The 26048-nt window shown below is 37.8% G+C and overlaps 1 protein-coding gene across 23 annotated transcripts in view; it reads left to right on the forward strand.

The window, feature by feature from the left end:
* The first annotated feature begins 450 nt into the window (after positions 1-450).
* Supt20h (SPT20 homolog, SAGA complex component) overlaps positions 451-26048 on the forward strand; it is a 29672-nt gene continuing 4074 nt past the window's right edge. For 3 of the 23 annotated variants that reach the window (XM_060378320.1, XM_060378322.1, XM_060378323.1), the window contains exons 1-22: positions 601-934; positions 2467-2552; positions 3839-3874; positions 4441-4499; positions 5095-5161; positions 7648-7777; positions 9235-9338; positions 10613-10729; positions 10839-10892; positions 11965-12104; positions 13024-13180; positions 13266-13322; positions 14359-14430; positions 15988-16145; positions 17133-17159; positions 17609-17641; positions 18552-18660; positions 19045-19147; positions 19429-19584; positions 21473-21542; positions 22126-22283; positions 24561-24616. In XM_060378320.1, the coding sequence (XP_060234303.1) occupies positions 2550-2552; positions 3839-3874; positions 4441-4499; positions 5095-5161; positions 7648-7777; positions 9235-9338; positions 10613-10729; positions 10839-10892; positions 11965-12104; positions 13024-13180; positions 13266-13322; positions 14359-14430; positions 15988-16145; positions 17133-17159; positions 17609-17641; positions 18552-18660; positions 19045-19147; positions 19429-19584; positions 21473-21542; positions 22126-22283; positions 24561-24616 (1866 nt within the window). In that variant the 5' untranslated portion in view covers positions 601-934; positions 2467-2549. Of the gene's footprint in view, positions 578-598; positions 1160-1687; positions 2343-2466; positions 2553-3838; positions 3875-4440; positions 4500-5094; positions 5162-7647; positions 7778-9234; positions 9339-10612; positions 10730-10838; positions 10893-11964; positions 12105-13023; positions 13181-13265; positions 13323-14358; positions 14431-15987; positions 16146-17132; positions 17160-17608; positions 17642-18551; positions 18661-19044; positions 19148-19428; positions 19585-20517; positions 21543-22125; positions 22284-24560; positions 24617-26048 lie in introns of those variants that run through there. The other 20 variants (XM_060378316.1, XM_060378317.1, XM_060378310.1 and 17 more) reach the window with 17 other exon arrangements.

Genomic DNA, 26048 nt, shown 5'->3' on the forward strand with positions numbered 1-26048 from the left:
CCGATGGTGGTTAAAATAAAAGTAAAGTGGTGTTGGGAGAAGGACATATTTGCTGAAAAAGGCGCTTGCCGCCAACCGTGAACCATCTTTTGAACCCCCGATGGTGAACGACAGAACTAACACACACACAAACACACCAAATAGGTGTAATTCGCTGGCATCTGATATACCACAGCAAGCTCTAAGCACTGAACTTCAGAGTTTAGAAGTTCAACCGTTTCCAAACCCCCTACGCTCTCCCGGGCCACGCAAACCGGCCTGACAACTAGCTCCTGCCTCCTGCCCACGCCCGAAGCTTCACTAAACCCCAGGAAAGGTGCTGGCTCTCCGCTGCGGTACCTACTCCTTCCGAAACTTCCGGCCGCCGCCCCACCTCCAGCTCCGCCCACGGTCCCGCCCACCCCACCAATCGGAAGAGCGGCCGCCGGAACTTCCCGTTGGAGACGGGTAGGTGAGGGCTGTGTCGGGCCGGGCATCGCCCCAAGACCCGCCCTTTCCACTAGCAACTCGCCAATCGAAAGCGCCGCCGCCGGAAGTGGCCGTTGGAGGTGTGGGTGGGCGTTCCTGCGGGCGGTAGGTGAGTTCTGAGGCTGGAGGCGGTGGGCGCGTTAAGTGGGTGGGCGGGCCAGCTGGTGGGCGTAGGGCAGGTGTCGGGAGCGGCCGGGGTCGGAGGCGGCCGGGCGCAGGCCGACCTGCGTCTCGGAGAGCAGCGGGCTTGGGGCCCGGCGGCGGCCATTCTGCGTGAACACCCCTCACGGGCGTTCCGCGGCCCCGTCCGCCTGCGCTTTAGGAATAACTATCTCGTCCCCTGGGCTCCGCCACAGGTATTCACGGAAACCCTCGGCGGGCGTGGTGGAACACCTCCTCGGGGCGGGGTCCTGGCTGACTGTCGCCTAAAGGCTGGTTGCTTCTCTGTGGAGTGGGCGCTCCGAAGGTAAAGCCTGGGTTTAAAAAAAAAAAAAAAGTCTGCCGTTGAGACCCAAGTTCACCAGGGAAATCACTGGAGCCGGTGTCTACCCTGGAAGCCATCTTTTATCGCCATCAGAATCCCTAGTGAGAACTCCAAGAGCAAAAGCGATGAGCACAGACTCAGGTTAGACTGAGGACAGGGCGCTACGGTTGTTATAAACTTAACATCAGAATTAAGAAAAAAAATTGCGTGAGTATTCTCAAGTCAGTTCGTAATGCTCTGCCTAAGAAAAGAAAAGAAACCACGGGTGCAGGTGTGAAGGGGCTAAAGGCTGGAAGGATGGAAACTCAGGTTACAGATTGAGAAGGAACAGAACGCCTGCATGGGTCTGTGATACTGGGAGGGTCGCTTGCATTGAGTTCTCTGTAGAGACGTGGATTATAATAGTAGTTTTCACATGGCTTTTCTATTATCGTATATTATATACACAAGCAGAATGTAAGAGAGAACACGAAGTTATTCGTTCTTCTGAAAATACGTTTGTAAGTACATGGTAGCGCTTCATATTTAGATTTAGTGGTCAAAAAATTTTCACCTAAATTCAGCTTATACTCCCTCTAGCAATTCAAACACAGGAGTAATGTCATTCTTAATATATATATATATATATATATATATATACACACACACACATACATACATTTAGGCTTTTAAAAATTAATACTCCCAGATAATATTTCTTTAACCTGTACTGTCTTAAGCTTTGGGCCCCTTCTGCCTGAAAGAAAGTTTTTTGTAGGAAATTTTGTTTTCTGTCACCAGAATTTGTACTTTAACTGAACTGTGTAATTTATTTTGCAGGAAGTGCAAATCGATAGGTGAAGAATTGTAGTAAAACAGCTTTTATTGTCTTCAGAGCACAGTGTATTATCTCTGGTAGGCAGGAAGGGTTAGAACTGTGGGCGTTCACTGTGGCTTCTAATTTCTGGACCCCTATCCTATTCTAAACTCTGACCAGAATCCAGAGAGTGGGCCATAGGCATCCACCTTAAAGCTGGGTAGGTTACTTGGTTTTTAAGCCAGGATGAGAACCCCTACATTAAAGGCAAGGGTTTTTCAGGAGTGTTTCTCCTTTTCTTAAGGAAAGGAGTTAGAGCAATCTGGGAAATATAACCTGGAACATTTGGGGGAATAGAGGTTTTTTGGTTTTGCCCTCATGTGGTTAAAAACTGACTTTTAAAGTGGCCCACATAGCTGTCAAAGCCAGAGGGCAGGTTGTAGAATTTGCAAGAAAAGAGAGTGCTGCTGTGATGTTAGAAAAGAGGTTTTAGAAGTTTTCTTAGTGTGTTACTTTTGGGTGGTGGGAGGTAGTCATTTAATTCTCACACTGTTCTGCCCTTCTCAGTGAGAGCTGCTTTTCATCAGTGTGTAGGTGGGTTAAATTCATTTTCTTGTAGAAGTTTTTTTTAAATATGTGTTAGATTCTGATAATGACAATCTTTCTTTTTGCAGCCTATGATAAGTTTGTATTTGTTTTTTTGTTTTTTTTTCTGCAGTGTATAAGAAGACATGGTTTCCACCCCACTGCCATAAGCATATCTAAGTTTAAGCTCTTCTTGGATTTGTATCTTACTCCACAATGGTAAGCTGTGAATAGCATGCTAAAATTTGTATTCTATAGTGTTCTCTGCTTTAGCACCATAAAAATAATAATGTATAGAAACACTCAATTAGTAGTCATGTCAAAATTTTCTTTATAAAACATCTGACTGGTGTCTTATTAATTCAATGGTAGGATTATCACGTCTAAATTGCACAAGTGTTAAAAGTTATTTCTGTGCCTGGGGAGGATGAGCAGGCCTGTAATCCCAGAGCTCGGGGAGGCAGAGGCAGGCAGATCTCTGTGAGGTCTTGGCCAGCCTGGTCTACAAAGTGAGTCCAGGCCAGCCAGGGATACACAGAGAATCTCTGTCTTGAAAAGCCAAAAAAAAAAAATGAGTTACTCTGCTTTGCCATTTTTCTGAATCTTTGGCCAGGAGGTTGTTATAAATGCAGAATATTTGGGGGGAGGGTTGGGTTCCTCATGTTTTCAGTTTCCCCTTCCATCTTGATGTGGGCTCAGGTTCTATACTTGTGGGTGTATATGTTTGGTAAAGAAATACAATGTCAACACTCCTCCTCTAGCCCTGTCCACCTTTTATATTGAGGCAGTACCTTAGGTCTAGAACTGGCTGAGTAGGCCAGGCTGGCCCCTGAGGGCCGCCTTCCTATCACTAGGGTCCCCACTGGGTGCAATCCTGTTTAGCTTTCTTCTGTGGATCCTGAAGATTGAGCTCAATTTTTCATGATTGTGTAGCAGGCAGTCTTGCATGGTTTAAAATTAAATGTAGGCAGGTTTGGTCTGTCATACCTATAATCCCAGGACTAAGGCCTGCCTGGGCTAGAAAGAGAATTCCAGTCAGCATGGGCTCCAGAGTATAGCCCTGTCTCCAACCCACCCCCAGAAATAACTTTGGTGATGTGCAGTATCTTCCTGTTCTGGAGGTCTTGCCTGCTTGTTTCTACCTTTTTAGAAATGATAGGAATTATCACTATGGGATTCATAGCATTTATGTGTACATATTAAGTGATATACCTAAGTATTTGAAGGAAGTATTCAATACATGATACAAGCATGTCAGGCTCCCAGACACTGACTGCAGATATCATTTTAACATTTCTTATATACTTATGATCAAGTGCCCACAGTCATTTAAAAAAAAAAAAAGCAAAACTTAGTGATGCATTGAAGGATAGAGGAGGGGAAAAATACATTGCCCTTGTTCAGAAAATGAAATAAGCACTTAATGAAGCGTGTCAAGCATTAAAAAAAAAAAAAAAAAACAAAAACCACTAGTATTGCCAGATAATCTTTTTTGCTTTTTACAGCAGCAAGCTCTAGAACAAGCTTTGGATCGTGCAGAGGTGAGACCTGACTGATTAAATGTAAAAATAGTGATGTTTGTAACTGACAGAAATTCCATAATAGGGTATTTTGGTAATCTTTAAGAAAATATAGTATTTTAGGCTAAGCGTGCTAATAATTTTACTGTGCATATGTAAAATTGGATGATGTATAGGTATTAGTCATGTAATATTCTTGTTAGGCTGTGGAATAAAAATTATTTAAACAAGACCATAGAATTTCTAAAATTGTTTTTCAGTCCTGACAGGTTTCTCTAAAATACCTTAAAATATGGGTCATTGCACTCAAATGTGCAATTTTAAAATAAATTTAGCTATAAAAATAAAACATTTGGAATATATTTGTCCAAATGTGTATTTATTGTGGAATTGTAATTTATTGTCCTGAATGCTGGGTTGAGTCTTAGTGGAATTAAATTTCATTTGGTTATGGGCTGTGTATGTGGTCTAAGTCCAAGTGTGTTAGAGCCTCACTTCTCAGCTTGTCCTGCTGTAGGTGCTCAGCAGCCTACAGCTGCTCATGTAAAAGCTGAATACAAGCTGTTTGACCAACTTCTCTGTTTCAGTATATTGTAGAGAGTGCTCGGCAGAGACCTCCTAAAAGGAAATACCTATCCAGTGGAAGGTATGACTGATTGGTATCATCTTTGAGTCAATGAAATAAGATAACTACCACTTACCGTAACTGACAAATGCTGTCAGTTCTTTGTATGGACAGGGTGAGCATCCCTGATCTGGAAATGTGAGATACTCCACAGTCACAATATGGAACTTAGAAATCTTGATGGAATGACACAATTGGACGTTTTCACATCTAACTTACATGACAGTTAGAATGCTCGCACAGTAAAATGTATAAGTCGCCATCCATCTCTTTCTGTAAATGTATATGACCCTACACTATAGCTTCATATTTCAGAAACTAAAGAAGTCCAAAACACTGTAGATCTGAAGCATTTTAAACAGTCCAGAGATGCTCAGCCTGCATTCTAAATTCTTAATTTGAGCTAGGCAGTGTTGAATTGACATTGTACAGAAATTAATAGACAAATTGATGATGTAGAAACATTGAAGTTAATGTCTCGTTATGTATACAGGGGTAATGTACTATATTAATTAAAGTCTTATATTTGGGGTTTGGTTACACAATTGAAATATTTAAAATAATGAAAAGCAAACAAAATCATTTTGTGATGAATATTTATTGCTTTTTATCCTAGAAAGTCTATATTCCAAAAGCTTTATGACTTATATGTTGAAGAATGTGAAAAAGAACCTGAGGTTAAGGTAAATATAAATTCTTTATAGTATTGGGTTTTGGAGTTGTGGTAGAATGGGGGAGTTTTTTAGAACAGTAGGTTTGAAGCAACTAGTGGTTTATAGCTTCATGGTTGATTGTCTTTTTCACCAACTCTAGTCAGTTCTTTGGCTGACCAATTGTGTTCCTTGGCTAATGAGTAGTGGTGAAGAGCACTGTACACCAACTGAGTAATGAGACATCGTAAATAGCAGTGTCTTCTGTTGATTTCCTTTGGGACATGGTTTACAGACTTGAGCTAGCATCTCAGTAACCCACTTCTTAAGATTTTGGCTGTGGATAGGATTCAAGTATGCTAGTAAAAAAATGAATTTGATCAAAGGATAAACTTGTGGTCAGTTTAAATCATTTTTACTCAGCATAAAGGTGTCTATAATTATAATCAATAGAAATTGACATTTTTAAGCAAAGTTGCAATTTATTAAGAAAAAGTTTTGTTGCGTGGTTTGTTTGAGATGCAGGTTTTACTATGCTGGCATGGAACTCATGGAGAACTCCTGCCTCTAGAGTGATGGGATTGTGTGTATCACCATACACAGCTTTAAGGAAAAAAATTTAATATGTATTTAAACACGGGCATTGAACAATTCACCCAGAAATTTAACTTCTTGAAATATTTTAAACTCTGAGATTAAAAGTGGTTTTGTTTTGTTGGTTTTTCAAGACAAGATTTCTCTGTGTAGTGTTGGCTATCCTAGACTTGCTTTGTAGACCAGGCTATCCTTAGACTCATAGGGATCTGCCTGCCTCTGCCTCTCCTGAGTGTTGGTGTTACAGGTATACCCCATTGTGCCTAGCTGGTTAAAAGTGTTTTAAGGGCTTTGTGAGCTTCTGTTTTATCTTTAATTTAAAAATGAATAACATTAAAACATTTAGCTAAAGGAAAAAATTATTATTCTAGTAATGTCTGATCTTTAAAGTCTGTACCTTAGGGAAAAAAAACCCTTAAATTTATAAATAAGTATTATAGCATAGTTTCCATATGTTTTCTTCAAGTGTGACCTAACAAATCGCAAGTTTAAAGCATATTGATTTTTTTTAATTTTGTATAAAATTTGTATGTATCTATAAACTCCTAACAATTTGCATAATTTCTATATCCATCATTTGAGAAACTAGAACTAAGATAAGAGATATAAAGAATCTAATGGGAATCAGCAAGCCCGGCTTGATGTGGATATTGCCTGCCCATTTTTAAGATACAGAGGCAAAGCTGAGCAATTGCTGCACCCTGGAGCCTAAGATGCTATCTGGCCACTTAAGAGAGACATTGCTAGCCAATAGTTTTTCTTTTTCTTTTTTTTTTTTTTTTTTTTTTTTTTTTTTTTTTGTTCTTGCTGCTAATTGTTTTGGGGGTTTTTTGCTTGTTTTGTTTTAAAATGCATTAAAGTGGCCCCCCTTCATTTTCATATTGCATAGTGTTTTCATTCTGTTTCAGTGTTAGATCAAGAATTTTTGACTTCTGGGGCCAGTAAGGTAGTTCACCAGATAAAGGTACTTGCTGTGAAGCCTGAGAGAGGATTCATTCCCAGGTTCTACATGGTAGAAGGAGAGAGCTGACTTCTACAAATTGTTCTCTGACCTCCACATGAAGCTTTTGTATGCTCCACCTTACACACAGTTATAAAGTTAGACACTTAATATAAAGTATTCAAAACAGATTTATGTTTTTAAATACTGAAAAACAAATATATTAACTCATGTCTTTCCTAACATAGAATAAAATGAGTTTAATCTTTAACTTGGTTTCATACAAAACGTGTACAAAATTGTGGATTTTGATATGTATGCATGTTTCCAGATATATGTTAAAAAGCAGTTAAAATGGTTCTTAAGGAACCGTTGCATTGAATTTATGGACACTGTCTAAACTGTATTCTTTTACCAGTTAACTCTTTTAGGTTCAACATTTCAGCTAATTAGACTTGTTGAGTGTCTTCACATCTTTGTAGATTATAAGTTGTTGAAGAAATTTGACCTTATCACTGTACAATTAAAGAGGTCCCCAACTCTTCATTCATTACCTGCATTAAGGGTTTTTATTACAGAGATTCCTTTTTTGTTTTCTCTCTCTCTCTTTTCCCCTTTCTTTGTATTTTTCTGTCTTCCCTTTGAGACCCCAGCTGGCTATCAAGTATGATGATAATTCTTTTGCCTCAGCCTGCCCCATGCTGGACTTATCAACAATAGCTACACCTTGCTTTTTTTTATTGTTTGTTTAAAACTGTGGTTCTCAATTTTCTAATGCCTCTTCTAAATGCTGAGATTACAGGTGTATATCCATGCATAGCCAGTTTATGGGTGAGCTAATTTGTATAAAGCATGCTAGTGGATACAAATTTAGTTGACATTAATGTCTTGGGAATTGTGATGGTTCCCAGGTATTTGGGATTGTAGTGTGGAAGGGTCACCAATAGATATATACTGTTTTCATGAACTTTGCCTCTTTTTAAAGCAGAAATTAAGAAGAAATGTGAACTTGTTAGAGAAGCTTGTTATGCAAGAGACTTTGTCGTGTTTAGTGGTCAACCTGTACCCAGGAAATGAGGGTTATTCTCTGATGCTCAGGGGGAAAAACGGATCAGGTAAGACCTTCCAAAGTGTGCCTGCCACAAAATACCTCTGCGTTGAAACAGTTAGCTGTTGAGCCTTAATCAGAGATTGTCCTGATTAAAAGATAAATTGTTTTTTGTTTTGTTTTGTAAGACAGGGCTTCTTTGTATAGCCCTGGCTATGCTAGAACTCACTCTATAGACCAGACTGGCCCTGAAGGAGATTGGCCTGCCTCTGCCTTCTGAGTGCTGGGATTAAAGGAGTGTGCCACCACTGCCTGGCTTAAAAGACAAATTCTTATTCTGTTTTCTCCTCTTGAGTTTGTCTGGAATGTTTGACATGGTTGTGTAGATTATCCTTCCTGAACTTGCATTTGAAAATTGTTGTAGTTGGTTATATCTTTAAAATTTTTAGATTATTTTGTCTTATGTGTATGGATGTTTTGCCTGCATATATATCTGTGTACCACATGCTTGCCTGATACCTTCAGAGTCAGAGGAAGAGGTTGGATACCCTGAGATGGAGTTGCAGATGGTTCTGAGCCACCATGTGGATGCTGGGAATTGAACCTGAGTATTTTTTTAAAAATGCAGCCTGACCTCTTAAGTCCTGAGCCATCTCTCTAGTCCCTATCTCATCTTTTATAATTTATTTTATTTAGTTGGAAAACGGAGGGAGAACATGGCAGTTGTATACTGGGTTCCAGTGTTAGAACTCATCTCCAACTGCTTTACCCACTGAACCATCCTGCCAGCCTGATTATGTCTTTATATTTACATTCATTGCCTTTTGAGTAATTTTTATTTTATTGAGACCTCAGAAAATAGTAAACATTGAGAATATTTCTGAAAAGATTTCTTGTATTGTGGATGTGAAGAGCATTAAAACATTCTTAGATTTCATTTAAAGAGGCATCTCAGAATTTAATATAATGAGCATTACAAAGTACTTAGATAGTAAAGAATTTTAGTTATGGGGATGAGAATAGAGCTTAGTATATAGCTTGGTAGACTACTTACCTAACCTGCAGAGAGCTTGGAATTCAGATGGTAGCACTACATAAACTCGATGTGGTGTCCCTGGCCTGTAATCCTAGCTCTCAGCATAGGGGGAGAAGGAGGCTCAGAAGAGTTTATTTTTCTGTTCTTGTCTAAAATGTTATACAGTAAACAATTTCTTCAGCACTGCAATGTGATTGACTTATAAGACTTAGCTTTTAAGCTGTATTTTAAAGGTTTTATTATTTTTAATTATGTGTATTTTTAATTATGTGTTTAGATGTGTTTGTGTTGGTATGTACATGTGAGTTCAGGTTCCCAGAGGTGACAGTTCCAGTCAGTTGTGAGCTGCTATGTGGTGCTAGGTACAGAATGGCAAGTGCTCTTAACCACTGAGCCTTCTCTTTAGCCCTGTGTATTCTGTTTTTTAAAGTCATAAATCCTAGGTTTTTTTCTGAACCTGTTTTCATTAATTTTCTTTTAAAATTAAGATTCTGAGACCATCAGATTGCCTTATGAGGAAGGGGAACTGCTTGAATATTTAGATGCAGAAGAACTACCTCCTATTTTGGTTGATCTCCTTGAAAAATCACAGGTAAAAAAAAAAAAGACAAAATACCTGTTTTAAAAAATAACCTGTGTATCATCACATGTGCCACCCTATCTGTTTTGAAGGCTAAAACGGAAACATCTCAAAGAGTTTGAGACCAGCCTGTGCAGCACATCAGAGCTCCATTTCTAAAACATTGAGAGTATGTGTGTGTTTATTTGTATTTGAGCACAAATAGCTGTGTTGTGGGTTATTAATATTTATTATTGATTTTTCTTTTAGTTAACCAGCAGTTATTCCTAAACTAGATGTATAACCAAATTACCACACAGAGACTAGGATTTATTAACCTAGAACACAGTGCTAGGCAATAGTTACTCCATCCTAAACCTCTGAGTCCGCATAGTTTCCTACCATTCAGATTTCACCCATTATACTTGCCTTTAGTCATATCTAAGTTCTGGTTCATCCTCCTCATGGTTCCAAGTCCTGTCCTCCCAACCTCTACTCCCCATGGCTTCCTTCTCCCCTCTGGACCAGGATGTCCCACCCTATTCTCTCTATTGCACAGCACTAGCTGGATGTTTAATTGGCAATATGAAGAACAAATAGTGGCACGTTTACACAAACTTGAGACAGGTGATACTTATAATAAACATCACAATGCAGTGTCCAGATTGAAACCAGATACTAGGGTAGAGAAATCAGCATTTGAATGAACAAGGTTACATTTCACAAGAATATTATACCAACATAGCTATAATGGTGTAAAGTAAACATACTGTGAGGAATAGATTGCAGGTGAGTTATAACAGTGCTAAGGTTTCTTAAGCTTGCAATACAGTGTAGTTGTGAGTTAAATTTATGATTAGCTCCTTATTAATACAGTCAAAATGTTTAGAAATTTTATGAAAACGAAAAATGAGGTTCTATCTAGAGGCTGAAATTCTGGCACAGTTGATTGACAGTATATAACAGTGAGAAACTGTATAACCATTATGAAGCCAGTAAAGTAAAATAATGAGCCAGTGAGCTTCAGAAAAACCCAGGGAACTCCTGTAACTTCCCACATAAATAAGTGCCAAAGTCATCCTAATGTCAGTAGATGCAATGTCAGTCTCCGTTTTAACTTGCTTTTTATAATGATGAACGTAAAAATACCTAAGTCATCTTCTTTAGTAGTTTATATAAGTGGTATATCCACTAAAGATGTCTACAAACAGTATAGAGTTTAAAGAATATGAAACATTCAGCATAAGTTCACTTATATTGGCTTTTGAAAAGTTAAGTTTACGTGATTTATTTTTTACTTAAAACAGGTTAATATTTTTCACTGTGGATGTGTGATAGCAGAAATCCGTGACTATAGGCAGTCCAGTAATATGAAGTCTCCGGGTTACCAAAGTAGGCACATTCTCTTACGTCCAACTATGCAGGTATGGAATGTTTAATTAGAAAAGTACTGTTTTTTGTTTTAGTTGGATTTTTTAATGTCCATATATTTGTATGAATATACCTTTTATTTTAATGTTTTGTTTCTTCTAGACTTTAGTCTGTGATGTCCATTCTATAACAAGTGACAACCATAAATGGACCCAGGTTAGTTTTCTCTCTAATCCCAAGTAGGCTACACAGAGTGTGATGTGTCAGTGAGTAGCTTCCTTTTACTGACATTAGATTGGCGTGTTAGGCTGGACACATGAACAAAACCAAGATTTTCTTATGAGCTTTAGGATTTTAAAATCTCTGTACATTTAAAAATCCCTTAAGGAACTACTTATAATCCAGTCCCATTTGCTTCCAGCCTTTCGGATAAACTAGAGTTAACTGATAAAACCTAATGTGAAAATTGTTTTTTTACCCTCTCATACAAAAGCTTTATTTTTACTATTGAATACAAATAGATTATGATTTTTCTTTGATCCAGGATTCTGCAATTTTACAGGAAGCTTACCTTTTCTCCTTCTTTCCTCCCTCCCTCTCTTCTTTCCTTTTCTATTTCTTTTTGAGGTAAGATTTCTAGCCCAGGCTAGCTTGGAACTTGAGATCCTGCTGCCTTAACCTCCTGATTCTAAGAGTAAAGAGCTGTATCAAACTGATATCACAGGACTTCTTAGTATTGACAACAGCTAATTGATCCCCTAGTTCAAGCCCTTATTCATTATTACTGTGGAGAAAAAAAATGTCAGCATTGAAATAACCCTCTGTGAAATGTGCTTGTGAACTACAATTCAGTTTATCCATAATTAGTAAGTGGTGAAGTATAATCTGGGCTGTTATTTTCCTATTTATAAGAAGTTCAAAAGTTTTTCATGTTAGAGACAAACTTGCAGTCAGCACGGGAGAGAAGAAAAGCGTCATTTTCTTAAGTTGCACTGGTAAACAAAGGAGAGAATATAACTATTCTTTCTTATCCTACTATTCCTGAATAAACAATATTCTAAGTAGCCAAATAAATACCCATTCTGAATTTGACTATTTTATACAACATGCACTAACTCAGTTTTCATTGGAAGTTTTTTAATCTTGTCAGGTTTGCACGTTACTGTTCAAACTTGAGTTACTACATTTACTTTAGTCTTTAGAAAACTTCCAGGAATATTTCTGGGTTAAATGATGTATATTTATCATCACTGTATCTGAGGCTGACATATGCTCCAATGTGTTTCAGGAAGACAAACTTTTGCTTGAGAGCCAGCTGATTCTAGCTACAGCAGAACCACTGTGTCTTGACCCCTCTGTGGCAGTAGCGTGTACTGCAAATAGGTTGCTCTATAACCGGCAAAAGATGAACACTCGCCCAATGAAACGGTAATCACCAGCACCTGTGTGACACGGGCTCTTAAGTGTTGCTAAGATTCCTCTTCCTCACTATATTGTGCTGGATTTTTAAATTTGAAATTTGGATTTTTAATGGCCTGTTGTGGTTTTCTGTGACAGATTTCGTTTTTTAATATTCTCTGCATTATTGTAAAGGGATTTTTTTTCTTTTAAATTTTTTAAATTTAAATTTTAAATTTTTTTTTTTGTCTTTTAAATAAGTAATTTGTGTAAGGTTATAACTTGTTTATGAAAAAGGTTGTGAGGCTGAGAAAAGACCAGATAGGAACGAAAGGATAGTTCCTTCATTACTTCTCAACACTAATTGGAAATACTTAAGAAGGAAACAGTGTGTAACTTAGAGTTTTGAGAAAAACAATTACAGTTTTAGAGGTTTTGTTTGAGACAGGGTTTCTCTGTGTAGCCTTGGCTGTCCTGTACTAATTTTGTAGACCAGACTGACCTTCAAATTAGAGTGATCTACCTGCCTCTGCCTCCCAGAGTGCTGGGACTGCAGGCATGCGTCACTGTGCCTGGCTTAAAGATTAATTTATAATGATTGTCTCTGTATTTCTGGAATTGAATCAGGGTGTCCGCATGGTCATGAGTATTTTGTATTGTTCTTTTTGTTTCATTGGTGCCTAAAGCTGCATGTGTGAAAGTATTGTATTTACAAGTATATTGTGTGTGTGTGTTTGTGTGTGCATAAAAATACAGACCACATATATATATATACACAGGTATATATATGTGTGTGTGTGTGTGTGTGTGTGTGTGTGTATATTGTAAATATGCCATTTGTGTGTGTGAAACAGAGATGTAAATAGGTGTTTATGATTTAATTTATAATGAGTGCATGCTACTTTTTTTCCATGTACCAGTTGTTGCTTTGTATTCCAATATATTTTAGGTGTTTGAAGAGGTACTCCAGGTCCTCCCTGAACCGGCAGCAGGACCTGTCTCATTGTCCTCCTCCCCCTCAGCTGCGATTACTTGATTTCTTACAAAAACGGAAAGAAAGGAAAGCAGGTCAGCATTATGACCTCAAAATTTCTAAAGCAGGAAATGTAAGTATTGTCCAGGAGCTCACTTATTGACAGGCTAGCTTTGCCTTACGTTGTCTGTGAAATTGTACTGCTTTTTACTTTGCAGTGTGTAGACATGTGGAAACGGAGCCCCTGTAACTTGGCCGTGCCTTCTGAAGTAGATGTAAGTTCATGAAATGCTGCCTTCTAGTACAGGGCCAGAGTCATCATTAGGAAGGTAATGCTGTGAGAAAATAGAGGAAAGAGAAATAACAACTTCTTTTTTAAGAAAAGTTCTCATTTTTAGAAGCTGTGTGTTTAAGTCATGTAAGTTGTTTTGTTTTTTGAGTCTGGGTCTGGCTGTATAGCTGAGGCTGTCCTCAGACTTGTGGTATTCCTCCTTTCTCAGTAATACTCCAGAGATTATGGGAGTGGGCCAGCAGTCCAGCCTCGGTTACACATGGAAAGAGTGTGGCATATTTTACATAGTGACAGGAATGTCCTCATGTCTTTCTATAGTGTTTCTTCATAATTAGCTCACAATGCTTCTATACTCAAACTAGTAAAATTTAAAGATTAGTAATATTAGAGCCATGGCCAAAATTAGGAGCTCGCAGCAGTATTATTTACTAATAATTTGTAAGACATGAATTCTAAGCGATAATAAGGGTATTATGAAGCACTATTTATATTCATTTGCCGTTTCTTTTAGAGTCTTTTTTTAATTTATTCAGTATATGTATGTGTGTGTATGTAGCTTTGGGGAGTTGATTTCTTTGCTTCTGCCACCTTGCTCTCGGGGTGGCAAACTCAGAGCTTCAAGTTTCAATGGCAAGCACGTTTACCTGCTAAGCCATCTCTCCAGTCCTTACTCAATCCTTTATGATTGGTATTCCAAAATTATTCATTATTTCAGTAATGCTTTTTATATTACTGTTATAACAGTTAAAACAAAAAGCCAAAGGCATCTGTAGACTATGAATACAAAGAAAAAGAAAGCCATGTTGTCTTCTTGTTGCATATGTGGCTCCCAGGCAGCCAGCGTTCTTTACCACGAAATCATCTGCAGCCCCTCATGCCAAACTTCTGATGAAATACATCAGGACAGTTTTCAACTGTGAAATACAAGTGCTGATACTGCTGGTTGAACCTTTTTTTCCACCGATTCTTGTCTTTGTTCTAGTACTGACTCTATTTTATTCAATGTCTTTACTGTTTAGGTGGAGAAATATGCTAAAGTAGAAAAATCCATCAAATCTGATGACTCCCAACCAACAGTCTGGCCAGCTCATGTGAGTAATCAGGGCCAGTCTCTTTCACTGATGATGCAGTTTGCCTATGTATGTTTTGTTTTCTTTTTTGTCTTGTAGCCCAAACTGTCCTCCAACTTGCAATGTAGTCAAGGCTGGCCTCGAACATGTTGATACTCTTGCTTCTCCTGCCCAAGTGCCAGATATGCCCCACCATATTTGGCTAACAATGTTGTTTATGAACTGGGCTCTGAATTTATTAAACAGAAAATTATTTTTAGAGTATAACTTTTTTTAAAAGTACAATTTGAGCTCTTGTGAATGTCTAGAAAAAATAATTAGCCCTAAGTGTACTTTTCATTTTACAGAGACATTTTATTGTAACACTACATTTTATGTGTGGCATGGTGGCCTACGCCTATAATCTCAGCTCTTAGAGGCAGAGGCAGGGAGCTCCCATGTTGAAGGCCAGTCTGGGCTACTACATAGGGAGCTACACAAAAACCAAACTAAGAGTCAAGCCCAGTGGTACATGACTGTAAGTCTAGAACTAAGGAAACTGCTGCTGGAAAAGGATGTCTTTGACATCATCCTGGACTCCATAGTGTGGTAGTATGCTACATATATATCAATATTATGTATTCATGTTTCATACATATATTCTGAGTGATCTAGGCTTACCTGGAATTTTGCTGTTTACCAGCTGGACTTGTTATCATTCTGCTGCTTCTGCCTCCTGAGTGCTGGGGTTACAGGCATATACCACATGGCTGGCTTAAAGATAGCTCTGAATGAAAGTCATCTGATTTTCTCGTTGTAATACTTCTTAAATGAAGAAACTGAATTATATTTGGGATGGACTCTAGGGGCAAAGTAATAAGATTTATGGACATTTTAAGGATGTTTTATATGACTGGCTGATGACTAAAGACATTTTGCTTTCAACCCTTATTTTCAGGTTGTTGTATGTGGCAGTTGTATATGTAGTGTATGAAGCTCTGTGCATGTCTCTCCATCTTGATGAGATGCAGCATGGGAACACAGCATAAAGCACTGAAAAAAGGGTCCTATGCAGTAGTTCTCTATGAGGGTTTGGGCTGTTACCGTTCTTCACATTTATTTATTTATTTGTTTATTATTTGTGAGACAAGGTCTTACTGTATAGTCCTAGCTGGCCTGGAACTTACTGTCTAGACCAGGCTGGTCTTGACCTCAAAGAGGCCTGTCTCTCAAGTGCTGCTGTGAAAGACACCACTACACATGACCAGTTTATTTAACTGTAATGTGGAAATTGCTATGCCAGTCATGGGTTTTGTTTGACATTTGGATGAGATACTACTTGTTGAGGTCTGTGGCAATATTCAGTAAACATTTGTCATAATTTTCATAATGTGTGTAGAAATGTCTATCAGTTTCTTAAAGTATATGACTCAGTATCATATATAATCATCCTGAGCTTGGTTGTTTTTATACTGCCTTCAGCATTTCTTTAATGCCATGTTTATACCAGACATTAGTCAGTATTTATTGATTGATTGATTGATTGACTTTTTTTTGCCGCTTGAGAAGAAATTATTGGGGATTCTCTGTCTATTTCAGGATGTAAAAGACGATTATGTATTTGAATGTGAAGGTGGTAATCAGTATCAGAAAACAAAGCTGACCATCTTACAGTCTCTTGGTGATCCACTTTACTATGGTAAAATCCAGCCGTGGAAAGCAGATGAAGAAAACGACAGCCAAATGTCTCCATCCCAGTGAGTTCTGTTGAGTACACGTAACAGACAGAGGCCATCCAGAACCTATTTAGAGCCACCAAGGAGCTGCCAAGTATTGACGACAGTTTTCCTCTAGGGATTTGGTGTTTAATATATACATACCGCTGCATTTTGACAGTGGATGTGAGTGAAGTGGAAATGCAGTTGCCAAGTTCTCTTAAGTTATTTATAATTATTTATTTTTTAAAGTGCAGATAATTATTTTTGTGATAGTCTTGGGATTTTGCTGTTGGCATATTTATATTATTGGCAATTTCTGTAGTTGATTTTCTGAAAAGTACATCATTAGTACAGGGTACTAATACAGATTTTTGACTTGGGGGTTGGGGAGTTTGGGTAGGGTCTGTGTAGCCAGCCCTGGCTGGCCTGGAACATGCTATGGAGACTAGGCTGGTCTCTAACTCACTGAGGTCGGCCTGCCTTTACCTCTGCCTCCTGAGTGCTGGGATAAATTTGATTGTATGGCTACTTTTATTATTAGTTTGTTTTTGAAAAATCACATTTATACTGTTTTGAAAGATGGAAAAGAACTAATGAAAATGAAAAAAAAAAAAGGAAGAGTTCAGTGGTATGTCAAATTATGGTTAAAACCTTTACCAAAATTGATGTGAAATTTGTGAAGAATGATTAGTTTTAGAGTTATTTCACTCATACCTAGGTAAGAGTCAACAAGAACGGGCAACAATTGCTCAGCTTACAGCATTTCTGAAATTCTTTCCCCAAAGACACATTCAGCACTGTAAATGTGCCGGCATCTCTCTAGAATAAGGGCGCAGTAGTCACTCCTTTGTGCAAGTTCAGTTCCCATAGCCATGGGGCTGCTTTCAGGAGACAACTGGTACCTCTGCTGTTATTCTGCAGGATCTATGCTCATCCACATTCTTCCATTTTCAGAAGCTAAGAGCTGTGCAGTTTAAGTTTGACCTGCCATTACTGAGTGCTTTTCTTTCACATTTTGTATTTCAGCTCCTCTGCAGATGATCATTCAAATTGGTAATTAAAAATAAGACTCATTTGTTTTTGTTATGTTAATCATGTCAAACTATGTTGACTATAAGCTTTCATTTTTGTCTAAAATAATTTTAAGAATGACTTCCAGAATCGAATTAAATAAATGGAAAGCCACAGGTCTTTTAGTAACTCAGGGAAAATGTTTGTAAACTGTGTAGTGGTACTTGGTAATTTTATTCCAGATTGTGTAAATTATAAATAAACATTAAAACAAATTTTCCTAAGGTAAATGAGCTAAATTGATTATTTTATGATGAATGTAAAACTTGAACATTATTTCTCAAGTTTACTATTTTAATTTAATGATACATTGGTAGATTTAAAATGAGTTCATAATATATTGCTATGACTAAAAGAAAGACTTTAAAGATTAACACAAGATGTTTTAAGACAGTCTTGCCTAATACCTCTCTTTCTTGCTAACATTTTAGGTTTATTATTGGGTCAAAGACTGATGCGGAGAGGTAAAGTGCATTTGCTTCTGTATTTTTTGTCAAATTAAATATGAACCTGCATTTTTGTAGGGTAGAGTTTTTCTGTTGGAGTCACAGATGTTGACTTCGTTTCACATTTAACTGGACAGTACATTCTGTACTGTCTTGGGTTAAATCACTCAATAATAAAATCTGAGACCCATTTTGATATTTTAATGAGAATTAAGAGAACAAAGATTTTATTTAAAATACAGTTTGTTTTAGGTAAGAAAGCTTAGGTATCTGAGAAAGACACTTTTAAGATGGAAGTTTAAAATCCGAGTCTAAGGGAAAGAGAATGAGAAATTGTGTTGTCTGTTCATTGGTTTAATTATATTGTAATCAAGGATGACCTTATAATTTTTGTTAGAAATAATATCTTAAAAATATTCCTATAATTTCTATCATGATTAGCAGAAAAGATTTAAACATTACTTTGTCACTGGAAAGATTAGAGTATGCCTCTCTTTATTACGTTTATTTAGTGTGTGCTCTTGTCACTCAGAAGTTGGGTGGTATGTGTGGGAGTTGGTTCTCCTTCCATGTGAGTTCAGGGTATATACGTAGATTGTCAGGCTTTGAGGCAAGCAACTTTATCCATCTCCACGGCCCAGAATACACTTTCTAAGACAGGATTTCCTCGTGTAGCTCAGTCTAGCCTTAGACTCTTGACCAGTCTCTTTCCTTTCTGCTGTGGAATGTGCCTGATGAGAATTTGCTTTGAGACCCTAAGCACTTGTGGTGGGCAGTTAGGGGACTACTTGTAACATTTTGATTATTCTGTTAAATCTGATGGGTCTTATTTTCTAATAATAACATTATTTATTTCCAGTATGGTTTATTTTTAAGACAAATTTGGCCAATCCTTACCTATTTTTTTTTTTTTTTTCTAAAATTTCAGGGTAGTTAATCAGTACCAGGAGTTGGTCCAGAATGAAGCTAAATGCCCAGTGAAGATGTCACACAGCTCTAGTGGTTCTGCCAGTCTCAATCCCGGGGAGGAGACAGAAGTATGTTGACACTGTTGCTGCTTTATGGGTCATTGTTTCTCAGGGAGTCTCAGAAATATGAAGGGCATGGGCATTGTAGCTTTGCTTTTACTTTCAACTTTTTAAACTTGTTTGTTCAGCTTTATGATAGAAGGTTTCAAAAGTACTCATTGATAGGTACAAGTTGTTACTCTTGTTAAAGGGTGCCAGATTTTCCTTCACTTTCTGCCCTTCCCTGGGACTCACCTAACCTCCTTAGGTATGTCATAGTCTGTGGGTATCATGTGAAACTTTGTTCTTTTGTAGTAGCTCTGATGATGAGGACTTTACAGTTAGGAATTTCATGTAGGAATTGTAATGCTATTAATTTTAATCTTAACAGTTGTGTTTAATGTCACTCCTCAGCAGTCTGAGACCGTGTCCATCCAGTCTTCAGTTTTGGGGAAGGGAGTAAAACACCGCCCTCCACCCATCAAACTTCCCTCAAGCTCAGGAAATAGTTCCTCAGGTATTAGAGAAATCCTCGCCTCTGAAACCTAATAGTCTTCTCTTTCTTAAATCTTACTCATTTTTACCATGATAATTTGCAGAAATTTGAATTACGAATATAGGGAAAAGAATTATATATTTGTGTGTGTTCATATGAGTGTGTGCCCATGTGTATACCTTTAATCCTGGAGGTATCTGGTTGGGGTGGATGGTGGGTTCAAACTCTGATCTTTATGATTGCTCAGCAAGTGCTCTTGTAACTGCTGGGCCTTCTCTAGGAAATAACTTGTGTTCTTCCAGGTAACTACTTTACAGCGCAACAGGCCAGCAGCTTCCTTAAATCTCCAACTCCTCCTCCATCATCTAAGCCAAGTCTTTCTCGGAAATCATCTGTGGATCTCAATCAAGTCAGCATGCTTTCTCCTGCCGCCCTGTCACCTGCCAGCTCATCACAGAGTGAGTCATGATTTAAACTCTTGTTCTGATTTTCCTAAGTTTTTGCATTGGTGTTTCTGGAGGCAGCTTTTATTCAGTCTGTGAATAGTGAAATTTGAATGTACTATGTACCAAAAATGTGTAAGTTGCACGAAACTCCAGGTAGAGTTCTTGTTGGCTGTATGTATTTCGTGTTTACTGTAATTGTATTTGCTGTTTTGTATCTATGTATGCACTTCGTGTATACCTTTCTTTTAGGCTTCTTGCCTATCCATCTTCTCAAAAAAATTATCTGGCAATAATATTGCAAAGTATTATTTGCAGTGCACCCTAGGATCTTTTTTCTTACTATATAAACTGTGGCTGATACTAAAAAGAAAATGTGAGAGTGAATTATTGGAGGCACTGTCTTTGTATGTATAAGACACCAGCTGGTTCCAAGATTACATGCAATAAAATGAAAAGTGGTGTTTGAGACCACATCTACACTTTTGTAAGCCGTCGCTAAAATGTGATAATCTGAACATAGGAAAATAGAATTCTCTCTTTTGGATACCCTTTTTAACAGCAAGTAGAGGCAATATAGGAATGCTAGGTTTAATTTGGGAGAATCTCTTCAAATGAATACCTGACAATGTTAGGTACTGATTTGGGGGAATTCCAGTTTTTTAGCTTTTAAATTTTTTTTTCTTGGTGGCTAGTGTGTGCTGTCAGTATACTGCACAGTGCTAAGATGGTCCTAGATATTAACATCTGCATCCTGATAGCTCAAAAGGTGTAATTTTTCTGCCTTCTTGTTTTGCACAAAGAAAAATAAATAAATTTCCTGAAGGTCTTATTCACACTTCTCATGTTCTGGGTATGGATGGTGGTGAGCTACTGCACACGGTTGTGTTGAGGCAGGGTGGAGTGACAGCTTCTGGACATTCACCTCTCTCTCCTTTCTTTCTGCAGGACATGAAAGCTAAAAAGGAAACACCTCAAGAGCTTTTGCTTTACTTTTTTTGTTTCATTTTTTTTTGTTTTTATTTTTTTAAAGTTGATAAAACTGTGCATACTTCATTCACAACAGATTTTCTATACATTCTACATTTAAACAGAAGTACACAGTTACTGTTAAAGATGCAGTATTATCTATAAAGTACTTGATGTATTATTTGTAAATTTGTCAGGGTAAACTTGTTATGTTGAGAATTAAACATGTATATCTCGGTGCCAAAATATAACTGATAGCCTTGTGTAGCTTACTAAACATGTTCACAGTTTATCTCAGATAGTTAAACTAAATAAGCAGTATTTTTCTTTAAAGAAGTCTTGAATTAGTGGAATCACAAATAACAAAAATTAACTTAAATTCACTTTCAACTTTGTAGCCAAAAGACAGCACGTAGGAAACTAACTTTTCAGTGGGTGTTGTGGTAGAGTGTTAGTGTATTTCCCCTGTTTCTGTGATAGCATCTGGAGTGGGGTTCTTAGGTGATATACTGCATCCTTAATTGTAATTGAGTGTAGCAACCACTCGTGGATTGTGTAGAGAGTTGACACTTGCAGTTAACTGCTTTTAAAAAATTGGAACAAATTTGTCAGTGCTAAGTAAGATTCCATTAACCTTATTTTAAAAGGACTGGCCATTTATAACAAACTAGCAATTTTTATTTTTCTCAATGAGCAGGATCTGGAACTCCTAAGCCATCTACTCCTACACCAACCCCTTCATCGGCCCCACACTCTCCTGATGCTCAGAACTCAACTCCTAGTACCCCTTCAGCCACCCCATCTCCCCAAGATTCAGGCTTCACCCCTCAGCCCACTTTGTTAACTCAGTTTGCTCAGCAGCAAAGGGCTCTGAGCCAGGCAATGCCTGTGACAACCATTCCTCTTTCTACCATGGTAACATCTATAACAACAGGAAGCACGGTCTCCCCGGTCATGGCAGACTCTGCTGGGCTTAACTCCATCAGTATAATGAGCTCTGCTGGGTAAGTTGACAATATTAAAGACAGTTTTATTTGCAAGATTAAGACAAATGGCATATTATACTGAAAGATGTTATTTTTATGTAGTCAGGAGCTGCTTCCTGTGAATGATATAATTTTAGTAACAAATCTATTACCTGTACAAAGATGTATTCCAAAGTTGCCCACATTTCATATTTGCCTGTGTCATTACTGTCCTTGAATCACTTGGGCAGGACTTTGCTTCTCTGTATTCTGAAGTATCTAGGGATATGCTCATTACCTAAGCCAGCCTTGTCACATTTAAACACTAAAATGAAACTTGGCCTAGAAATTGAAATTTTAAAAAGTATTCATTTTGGGGTGTATGTACCACACAGCATGTGTAGAGGTCAGAGGATGACTTGTATGTTTTGGGGTTTTGTTTTTTTCTTTTACCTTTTACATTTTCAGGCTCAGTGGCAAGTGCCTGCTGAGCCATCTCACCTGCCCTAGAGGAATTAATTTTTAAGACAGAAATGATGGAACTTAGAGTTTTTTAATCTGAAGAATTGTGAGGCTGGTCTTTGCTTTCACAGTGTGTAATGCTCTGTTCCTTACCCTGCAGTGGAGCCCAGGCTCTGAAGAGTGGCTCAAACTCCATGCTGGGCTGTGACACTGGTGCCATAACTCCTGCAGGAAAAAGCCTGTGCAGCAGCCTTCTGCCATCAGGAGATCTCTTAAGAAATGCACCGCCCAGTGCCATGCAGGCAACTCCTCAAGCAGGTTAGAGTAAAGTATTTGTGAAAGTCTTTTACTTATTCTGTTGTTGTTTTGTGTGTGTGTGTTTATGTATTTTTAAAGACAGGATCTTATGTAGCTGGTCTCACCCTTGCTATGTGCTGAAGGTGACTTTCAGCTGATCTCCTGCTTCCAACTCCCAGAGATGGGATGACTGGTGTGTGTGCCCCCATACCCCGCCATAAAAACCATCATTTTAAGCACATTACTAAAAATACCAAATAATGTTTTTCACAAAGTTTTATATCCAGATACTTGAAAAGCCTTTTTGTAGTTCTAAAATCAGATAACCACCTAGCAAACAGCTTCTGGTAATAAACCTGTTAAATCTATAACTCTATGCATGTTATGTCTTCTGGTTTGGAAAAATAAAGAAATTAGTTTTAGTTGCCTTATTGTGTCAATGTAGTAATAATCCAGAGAAAACAATAAAAATATATGTTCTCCTGGAAGCAATATAGCATGGCAGCTAAAAGCCTAGACTCTTATTTCTGTAATCTTGGAAAGCTGCTTTTTTGCATCATTTTTTCCAGAAATAAAATTGTGAAATTTTACTTATTTAATAAAAATTTGTCTCAAAGACATACTTCACATGTCATTGAAGTATTTATTGTACTATAGCTGGGCCATGAGGAGCATTCGTGTTGACATTCTTTGTAGTAGTAACAGGTCTTGGGTAGTTATTACCATGTGGCCAAAAGCAGTGGGAACAAGTGTGCCTGTTGTAACGCCTGGAACCAATTCTCTTTCTTACCAGTGGAGAGAGAGAGAGAGAGAGAGAGAGAGAGGGCAACACAGAAAAACTGACCAAAAGCTTTCTCATAATGTAAATGTTGTTGGTTTCTAATTCTAGTTGTGCTTATTATAGTAAGAAGGATCCGTGGAATTTAAAGTCATATCCTGCCTCCTAGATGCTTAGATTTACATGTAAGGAACTTGCAGTGTCCCAGGTTTACATGGCTCCAGTGTTGTCCTTAGAGAAGATGCTAACCCTACCCAAGTCTCAGTCTCATCTGCACAACTTGGTCCGTAGGAGAAAGAGGAAGTATGCCACTGTCTTTGAGCTGGAACATGCAGGGGCCATGCTCCTTTGTAAGCTCTGCCACAGTGTGGTACAAGGTGGATGCCAGGACCTCCTGATACATATTTGCACATTTCTTAGTGAGAGTTCAAGCTGTTTCTCCTCAGGCACTCTTATTTTATTTTTTTAAATGGAATACACCTGAGACTTTCTCAGTTTCTTTTACAAGCCTTGTATGACATCGCATACAAATTCTCTACATCCCTTCCTGTAAATAACATCTGATAGAGGACTACATAATGTGTTTTGTTTATGAGATCTTCCCACTTCTTCCTCCCAGATCCTGGAGGCACAAACCACTATACCTGGACTAGATGATTTCCAATCTGTATTCAGATTGATATGAACAAAACTTGCATATATTTTTTTTGAACCGGTTGGGTGGTGATTTTGAGATAGGGTCTCACTTTGTAGCTCTGGCTGTCTTGGAACTCACTATGTAGATCAAGCTGGCCTTGATGAAAGGCATGCACCACTAAGCTGGCTAATTTGCACATACTTTGAGACCAAGGTCAACAGACTGTAGGTCTACGCCTGCCAATAATGGTTTTTTACAGTTTTATGTGTAAGGACTTGTGGCTCAAGTTCAGAGTCAAGTCAGCCTGCAGGCATCTGTTCTATCCTTCACCATGTTGGGGGGTTCTGGGGCTGGACTCAGATCACAAGTGCTATTACCTGCTGAGCCATCTTGCTAGTACTTTGTTTTGCTTTTCTTTAAATTCAGAATTAATAGCCCATTATATAATAACTTTGGTTTTTATCTTTACAAAAGTCAATGGTTTTTTTTTTTGTTTGTTTGTTTGTTTAACATTTTGATGATTGGTATTTGGGATCCAAAATTGAACATTTATTGTATGTAACTGAGGAATGTGGACAGGTAGCAGTTAAAATGTGCTTGCACAGTGATGGTATTTTTGTTATCTTCATGGTGTATATGTAATTCTAGATGACTTTCTTCAAAAGTAAGAGAGGTGAAGAAATCTTTAAAATGTAGACTATAGTTTATATGTAGTCTTCACATCTTTGAATGTCAATATTGAAAAATAAAATGGTTCTTTTGTTGTATTTAAAAATTATATGCAAATTAGTCATTTGGAGAAGGACAATTTTCATATGTTGAAGTATAAATTTTCATTTGTAATACTTTCAGTTCCATTATAACCATTAGTTTTATTTGACAGGGATCCCGTTTGGCTTAAAAAATACTTCAAGTCTCAGGCCTTTAAATCTTCTCCAGGTAAACATGAAACAATGCTTTTGATTTAAATTTTTATATTTATAAATGTCCATATTTGAATTTTGAAGTTTTTCCAGAATTTTGTAAGGGTATGCATAGTGCTATTTTTATGTAGTTCAATGGATACATGGATGCATGGATGGATGGATGGTTACTAGATAGATAGATACTAGATAGGTAGGTAGGTAGGTAGATAGGTATCAAGAGCTAGCTGCCCCAATGGGGAGTTCCTGGAAAGGCACCTGCCTACAATAATGGCAGTAGGAATACTTGCAGACATATGTGTGCTGCCTGTTCATGATGGGTTTTTGTGTTTGGAGGTTTCAAAACTTGGGTATATATTAAGTTCTCCAAGGAAGATTATGCTTTAATACAGTGACAGATAACTACTAGTCATTCTGTTAAGTGTTTGTTGCATCTAATATATACCTTTTTTACATTACTATGTCACCGTGCCCGTAAAGCAATAGAAAATGGAGCCTGAGTAGTAGAGCATCTGCTTTGCATGGGCAGGGCCTTATGAAGACATAGCAATGCCTGAGAGAAAACTAAAGAATAGAGCACTCAGGGTCCCATGCTCACTCCTTTACTTACTGGCCCCTCCATCTGCTCCTAGTTACTTATCCCATTACCCTCTCTTGTTCAGCTTCCCCTTCTTTATCTGTAATTCTTTTTAGGTATCATATAAAATAATGGATTTCATTATGGCATTTTAACCCGTGTCCTTTTCTTCACTTGTATTAGCTCCTCTTCCTAACCTGCTTCTACACTGGCCCACTTTCTTCTTCCACATAGTACCTGCCCCATTTTGAGTATGTGCCCAACTGTTTAAAATTTAGACTCTACATACTGGTAGATGATTGCTATTTCTTTTGTGCTTTTCTGCCATTACTCTCAATTTGGTTTGCCCTCTTACCCAAGCTATTAAACTAGTAATTTGGAAACTGGATAGTTTTAGAGAACATAAATATCTCATGATAATGCAGAGCTGTGGATTGTTGGGAAATAGCAGTAACTGACAGACCAGCCAACCTCATCTGCAGAAATAACTGATTGGGAAGTTTGTTATGAACTAAAACTATTTTCTATACATAGTATAAATATGCTGTCAGTACTTGCAGGCCAGTTGCAGACCATGCACTGGTAATGTGGACATAGCTAGAGATCATGGCTTTAATTAGAATTACTCTTCTTTATATTGTGTTATCATGTGCCTTAAGAAGTCTTTTTTGACAGAAATAAAAAGGAATGAGGACAAAGCCATCTGTCTGCTAGTAAAGCAGAAATGCTGAGGCTGAACTATGTCAGATTTAGTGGGTTTCATTTTCATAACCAAAGGATTGCCATTTTAAAATTGAATTTGGATTCAGAATAAGAGCAACTTAGAGTCTCCACAGTAAAAGCACTTTCTTATCAGCTCTAGAACTCCTCA

This window comes from Meriones unguiculatus, chromosome 2 (genome assembly GCF_030254825.1).
Source record: "Meriones unguiculatus strain TT.TT164.6M chromosome 2, Bangor_MerUng_6.1, whole genome shotgun sequence".
NCBI lineage: Eukaryota > Metazoa > Chordata > Mammalia > Rodentia > Muridae > Meriones > Meriones unguiculatus.